The sequence below is a fragment of the Ochlerotatus camptorhynchus genome, unplaced genomic scaffold (genome assembly GCF_037179485.1).
Source record: "Ochlerotatus camptorhynchus isolate MF236.1 unplaced genomic scaffold, CSIRO-AGI_Acam_v1.1 ptg000105l, whole genome shotgun sequence".
In the NCBI taxonomy this organism is placed as follows: Eukaryota; Metazoa; Arthropoda; class Insecta; order Diptera; family Culicidae; genus Ochlerotatus; species Ochlerotatus camptorhynchus.
In genome coordinates this window covers 3,329,511-3,336,760 of record NW_027040595.1, presented here as the reverse complement: position 1 = coordinate 3,336,760, position 7,250 = coordinate 3,329,511, and the positions used below count along the sequence as shown (strand labels likewise).

Below are 7,250 nucleotides of genomic sequence, written 5' to 3'. Positions count from 1 at the left end.
ACTTACATTATAGGTTCCTATCACCACTGAGTGGTTACTCATCGCGAAATGAGCATTTGCAAGCTTGCAAGTTGCTCGTTCTTTTCACATTCAGGGTGATGGCGTTCGGGGAAGTGACATTCAGCATTCGGGGTATGGTAGCAGAATCGTAAAAAAAAAAACATCATGGTTTCTTCAAGTGTATGGCTCGGTTAATGGTGAATACAAGCATTGATCTCAATTATCTGTTTATTAGCTTCAATATTAGTATATTATATATGTGTATACACTCTCTACCAATAATGATTGCGTTTTCCCCCCACTGTAACGATATAATATGTATAATTGTAATATTGATTGAACTAGCTCCATAATGTAGTATTTTTACATTAATTCTCTACTTTTCATAAGCTTTTTTTTATTGTCTCAGCATTAAGAAATGATCGGGCATAGCAAAACCGAGTTCAAACCTTGGAACAGCAGCACGTCACTTTTGGTTCCTCTATATCTCGCTTACTTTGGATAATCTTTAGTTCTCGTTGCGTCGAAGTAACGGCTAGCTTCCCGGCTTTGACATCTTCAGGAATGTACGTAAGGGTTTTGGTGATGACTGCTTGTAAACTGGCGATCGTTCGCTCCAGAGTGGCGCACATGTCAAACTTGGTCAAAGTGGAATGTGCCAGAAAAAGTGAAGCAAACAGGTCTCCTGTTCCGGTAAAGCGGATTCCGTTACCCTGCTTTGGAATCACCATACGGCAACGTTGAGAATTTGCACCTGTTGAATGAAGCTGGTTAACACAAAGACCATGTTTTTTTTACTGAATAAAACCGACCATCTTTATGACTAACAAGTGCTAATAAAGAATCGGAACCACCGAGCTCCGAAGACGATATTGCTACCGTCTTAACTCCCTTGCAGTGGAACCATTCAATCGCGTCCCATGCGTCTTGTTCAGTCTTAATTGTCTTTCCAGTTAGTAGCTCGACTTCAAATTGGTTCGGAGTCACAATGTCTGCCAAAGGGACGATCTCGTCCCGGTAGATCGGCAGTAGCTCTTTCGGTACATACATAAAACCATCGTCACCCATCACCGGGTCGCAAACTGCAAGTATACGATTTGAGCGTTGTTATATCTTATCGTTTTCATCATTATCATTTACATTGATGCAAGCTTGAAGTTGATACGCAAAACTCGCAATTACAAAATACCTTATTGCACAGATCACTTACCATAGATAAGAGCTGGATTGGCGGAGCGGAGAGTTTTCAGAATGTTTGCGATTTCACGCAGGAAGATAGGATTTCCGACGTACCCCGTCAGAAGATGGGTATACTGTTGATGCAAGTCGTTGGCCACCAGTCCGGAAAATACTTCTGCAAGCTCCTTTTCGTTCAGGACCTGACCTTTGAAACCATGTTTGTAGCCGGTGTGATTCGAAAACTGCACCGAATTGATGTTGTCCACCTCGAAACCAAGAATCTGAAAAACAAAATTTAATTTCTCATGAATCCCAGACAACCAGAAGTCGTATAATAATGTACAGACAGTATCGTAAATTGTTACAGTTTTAGTCAAAATCGCATATAAGAATGGCATACCTCGCGTTATATTTAAGTTAAATCGTATAGAATGCAAATTTCCGACCAATATGCGATTACTCATTTTTCCATCGTACTGTATCACAAATTAAATCGGATTACATCGTAAGACTTTTCAAAATGAATTTGTTATTACAGATTAAATCGTATATGATGTTAAATCAACTCGTTTAAAATTAAATTAAAATATGCACGTATATGGCCTCCACTTTTGTACGTATAAGCCATTTCTTTGCATTATATACGAATTGTTTGTTTGTATATATGTTTGTATATCACGAAAACAACTTTCAATATACGTGCATTCTGGTTGTCTGGGATGGTGTCGCAATTTCAGATATAGTTTTTTATATTTGTTTGGTAATGCTAAAAATCTAATCACGTTATGCTTTATAATTGTTATTCTTCTTCTTTCTTTGAGCATTTGATCCTTGCGATAAATGCAAGAATGACAACTGTAAAATATTAAATTTTAGTGTTCTAGATCAGGGTTGACGTTATCGATGGTTATCGTTTAACAACCCCGTTCTACATGCTCTTCCACAGTTATTATAAGTAGGGAAGGGTATGGGAAGTAGTATGGCTATCTGAGGCGTTTAGCTCTGCACAAATCTGCTTAGTATTAAGCGTTCGACCACAAAACAGACTTTTTCTCCTCAATCTTCGTATAGGCATTTACGTTCAATTTAAATATGACTAGTTTCGTGAATCCCCTTCCACAGCGCTTTCATCGGATCACTTTGACGTTTCTATACATTCTATAAAACTTGTAAGCGAACAGCTCACGAGATGTCGGTAGTGAGTTCCATGACGATATTTTTAAGGAAACTGTATTCAAAGAGTTGCGATTGTTTATCTGTGCTCTAACCCCGAAAATTAATTTCACTGGAAAGCAAATCCTATTTTAAAATAGGCTCACATTTTACTAAAGAATCAAATCTGATTGAAAACTAAAAAACTGAAAATTCGAGCGCTTTTCTATGGAGACTCTTGGTTCTTATCATCTAATAATCATCGACTAGAAAAATGTCATCAGGATACGCTTATAATATGTTATGTTATAACTGCTCAGTCTGGCCAGCGTTTAATCTTTATTTCACATGTTGAAAGCAAAGCTGAAGAGTTTTGTTTGCATGTGTATAAGGTATATGACAAAAATGGACTTTATAGGACGAAATAGTGCGAGACCCTTGTCACCTATACGGATTCAATGATGCAAAACAATAAACACACTCATGCACGCAACATTGAGTTTGATGCTTTTTAGAATCAGATCGTTGCTTCATTTAGGTAGGGGATAGTAGTCAATAATGAGACAATTTTTGTTCAACAATTTTTCAATGTTTTTCGATGAAAGCTACGAACAAGCCCTTGAATCCATTATAATGGTATAGGTTTCTAGCGAGGTTTCTAGTTGACTAAAAACAATTTTCAGGCGGATTGGTTGTAATCTAATTTAGTTACAACCAGAAAATTAAAGGTAATATTTAGTCTCATTTTTACCCACCAGGCAGGAACAGTGAGACAAAGAATCATGTTTAACCCATTAACCGAAAAAAAAAACAACGAAATTACAATGGTTTTTACCAAGAGGCAAGACAGCTTCTAATCATGAGCAATTTTAGAGTTGCTTTTGAGGCACTTCGAGTAACTCACAGTGCTCTGTGAGCAAGACCACTGTCATTTGCTTTCTCACTTTTCGCATCACAGCAACATTTGAAAGTTCACCTTCAGGCGAAGCCGAAAAGCTGTTGTTAAACAAAACAACAATAACTCAGCGAAACTCGGAGACCCTTAAATTGATTGATTTGATTATCCTCGTGTCAAAAGCACCCAAATTTAGCTGATTATAACGGCTGCTGACAAACGTGAAATCCGATAAATCGCCTTTGTCAATCAGTGAATTTTCGAAAAAAAAGGAACGGTTTTCCCCTCTGCGAGAACACCATGGAGCCAAATTTTTGCATGGATTGCAATAACTGCCAGCTACGTGTAAGTTTTGAGCTATTCGATTTATATAAAACATGTCCGTAAGAATGAAATAAAATAATGACTAAGGAAAAATGTATTTAATTTAAATAATTGATAAAACCAAGAAAACGCCTTGAACCAAAATTAAAGCGAATTAAATTTGAGTCGGTAAACTTTTTTTTAAATTACAGATCTTTCGGTAATTTTCATTTTCCATATCGACTCCTAAATTACAGTTCTCCGGTAAAATCAATTACATATCAAGCTTGTTTTTTCGGTAAACGTTACCGATCGTTCGGTAAATTTGACAGCTAGTTTTTCTGATCCAGTTTACAGATTTTTCGGTAATGTTCTCGATTACCGAACACATTACCGACCGTTCAGCTGTTGAGAATTCGGTAAATGAATTACCGAAGTCGATAATTTTTTCTAAGTGTGAGTTCACATTGGTTCCCAGTTGACATGCTTATTAAGTGAGTCCGCAGTACCCAGGTAAATTAGTGGTATTTAACAGACAACTTCATTTTCATCACTTATGATTATAAAACCTTATTAATAGATTACTAGAATTTAGATTAAACATGCGTTTTGCTATTGAAATTGGCTTGAAATTGATTATAACAAAATTTAATCTAACCCTGCCTAAAACGATTTTTGCTAAATTATACAATAAAAAGTCTACGGTAGCATAGTGATAGAGCCACCAGAGCCACCGACGAACCGACATGCCACAGGAGCATTTCGTTAGTCCACAATTCGAATTGTCAAACGAGCGATTCGAAATTTCAAACGGGCGATCAGATCTATCAAACGAGGTGAGATGCAAACCAAGGCAATATAAATTATACGTGGGTTCGTGTCCTTGCTCATGGTATGATGCGATCGGATGAGTAGATGTCGGTAGTGTTTAACGTATTTTAAATATGACGTCTTGGGCACGAATTTACCCTTGCAATATACAATAAAAAGTTAATTTATTTTCCTCAAACCACATCGCGTGATGTAGCTTGACAAACTTCACTTTCTAGGAAAATATCAAGAATTTTGAATACATTTATGATCAAAATATTCCCGGTGACTCACTGTTCCTGCTGTCTCAGTGTTGACCACTTTCCCCTACTTATAAAAACGGTAGAACGATCAAACTAAAAATAGTACAACGATGACCATGCAACTAGCAACTAAGCACCTACAAAATCATTTAGCTCGCATTCATAGTTCAAGTATCGGCACGAGCTTTGAATCAAACAATACACTTACTTCAAATGAGTGAAATATGCGCTCACCTGCAGCGGGAAGACTGCACTTTTGTTTCCAACATATCCGTGCACTACATGGCTCTGGATCGAGAGCACGCGATTCGTAACTGTTGACATGTTTTGTCAGAGGAGAATTTTCTAAATAAAATTGATGAGCACTCGTTTACGGTAAAAAGTCTGGTTTTGAACTAAACTACAGCAATCTAGTGGAACGGGTTATATAGCTAAATCTTCCGCCGTTGTACGAGAGAACGAAGATGTGATAAGATAAGAATGTACTGTCACGAACTTGATACTGATAACAAGCAGTATTGGTGGGAAATAGAATGCAATCTCAAATTATGTAGATTCACCAGCTAATCCAGATGACAACAAATTACCTCACACTCAAATTTTGCTTGTATACTAAACTACAGCTAGCTTTACTACCCGCCTGTTACCGGGGAGATGCACTTTATAGGAAAGGTGTGGGAGCCAAAAATAATCACTGCAACATTGTTGCGAATGGCAATGTAAACACGGCGCTTCACCAAGTCAGACGAAAGTGCATCTCCGTTATCAAACAAAACTGCAGCCCAGTCTGACAGGCAGTCAGTCAGTAGTGTGGTGGTGTTCGTGCAATGCAGCGACCACGTGTTTGTATACACTGTGGCTTTTTGAGTGGCGCACATGCGCATACACAGCACACGTTCATCTGTCATCATAGGGTTTCGTGCCAATATTGGTATATATTTTGTAATTTTTTTATAATAAAATCTGAGCAAAGCATACATTTTCATATCGCAGAAAATCCTAACAGCATGTATATATTTAATAATTTTCCAATGTTATTAAAGCGAAGCAAAACATCAAGCATAAACCATAACCGAGCATTTGAACTTGTAACTTGATTCGCTGCATTGAACATTTAATTAAACATAACGATTCAAGTGGGTACTCCAAGTTTCAATTGAAGTACAACAACATAAAGAAAGGGGAAATGGAAGATCGGCAAAACTTGTTCTGTACAGATAAACATTGAATTTGGAACAAAATACACATCGCACTGAGGGGTGTGTGTGTTCTTCTTCTACTCTTTTTAGTTTGGGTTCATGCGATTCGAATTCTACCTGAACAATGCCATGTTGCTACTTTTGCATTGGTAAGTTGATAGTTTTCGTTTTTCTGGTAATGTGCAAAGATAGGAAGTTTTTGATAAGATTCTAACAAAAGCTACCCAGGCACGCTTCTAATGCGATGATCAATTAGCGCACTGCTGGTGAAAGGAAGACCCCTTTGTGGTTTTCCGAGAAAAGGTTTTGTGATTGATGTATGAATCAAATGTAGCATTTATAACCGTTTTTAAAATAAGCAGCCAATAGCTTACTGGAAACAGTGATCCATTCCAGAAACGTGATATTGTATAGCATAGCGCAAGCAAGATTAAGAACTATCTTGTAAATTATGTTGATGCAGACAATAACAATTTTTGCCTGCTCAAACCATCATGCTTATTTACATATTTCCAAACTAGATGAATATTAATTACTGATGGGTGACCTATGCAATACTTCGCTCATGAATAGTTGTAACTCCTACGGGAAGTGGTTTGGACCTAACGTAATCTTTTGCTATCTCCCTCATCTCCTACAGAAGCAACCACGGCGTATTGAATCACATTCCTATTGCGTAGGGGATGAAACGCGACCTGTACCCATTCGAATTAATCACGGTTTTCATGCTGGAAGAAACACATCCTCACCCCAAAGCGAAAGCAAACAAGTCAGTGCAATTCAATATCCTACCGGCAAAGCCAGCGAACCACGAATATTGATCGCAAACTGCAGCGCGGTCCGGGAATTGTGGGTAACGTTGTAAATGCTACCCCAATCAAATTTTAACACCGGTCTGTGAACTGCATTTCTGAAGTTCTATTCAGCGAAAAGTGAAAAAATCGTCATCATTGATGTAATCCTGATGGGTGGTCTGAATGGCAGGCATTTGAGTACTTATCCCATTTTATGCATACGGGAGTGATTCCAATCGTGGAGATTGTTATCGATTTGCTGTAATTATCTTAAATGTATTTGTATTGGGAATAATAATATCCAGCACTGGTAAAATGGGCATATTCTTTGGAATCTGTGGGAATAATCCTGGTTGATTCAAATTGCTTCTGTGGGTAACATTTTCAATTTTCGAAAATTGGTCCCGCTCATTGGTGCTCAACGAGACCAACAGAAGTTAATACAGCGTATCGAATAAGCTGCGCAACAAACATCGGAGCCGTGTCAAAAGCACCCAAATTTTGCAGATTATAACGGCTGCTGACAAACGTGAAATCCGATAAATCGCCTTTGTCAATCAGTGAATTTTCGAAAAAAAAAGGAACGGTTTTCCCCTCTGCGAGAACATTATTTGATAGCATACGTGTTGGTGCTCCGAGAATGAGAATGAGCTGA

At 37.9% G+C, this 7,250-nt stretch overlaps 1 protein-coding gene across 1 annotated transcript; it reads right to left on the bottom strand.

Annotated features, from left to right (window-relative positions):
- Positions 1 to 211: 211 nt before the first annotated feature.
- Positions 212 to 5,330, bottom strand: Pdxk (pyridoxal kinase). Its single transcript, XM_065219568.1, has 4 exons — positions 4,837 to 5,330; positions 1,211 to 1,460; positions 813 to 1,082; positions 212 to 754 (listed from the first exon to the last, which is right to left on the bottom strand). The coding sequence occupies exons 1-4, from the start codon at positions 4,924 to 4,926 to the stop codon at positions 444 to 446; spliced, it is 921 nt and encodes a 306-aa protein (XP_065075640.1). The 5' UTR covers positions 4,927 to 5,330; the 3' UTR covers positions 212 to 443.
- Between the last annotated feature and the right edge of the window lie 1,920 nt (positions 5,331 to 7,250).

What these genes read in the sequence shown, in the direction of transcription:
- Pdxk (XM_065219568.1), bottom strand. Translation starts at nt 4,926, where the DNA reads ATGTCAACAGTTACGAATCGCGTGCTCTCGATCCAGAGCCATGTAGTG. An exon ending in CAATCCAGCTCTTATCTATG is followed by an intron (nt 1,083 to 1,210) that starts GTAAGTGATCTG and finishes GTATACTTGCAG; the next exon opens with TTTGCGACCCGGTGATGGGT. An exon ending in ACTTGTTAGTCATAAAGATG is followed by an intron (nt 755 to 812) that starts GTCGGTTTTATT and finishes TTCATTCAACAG; the next exon opens with GTGCAAATTCTCAACGTTGC.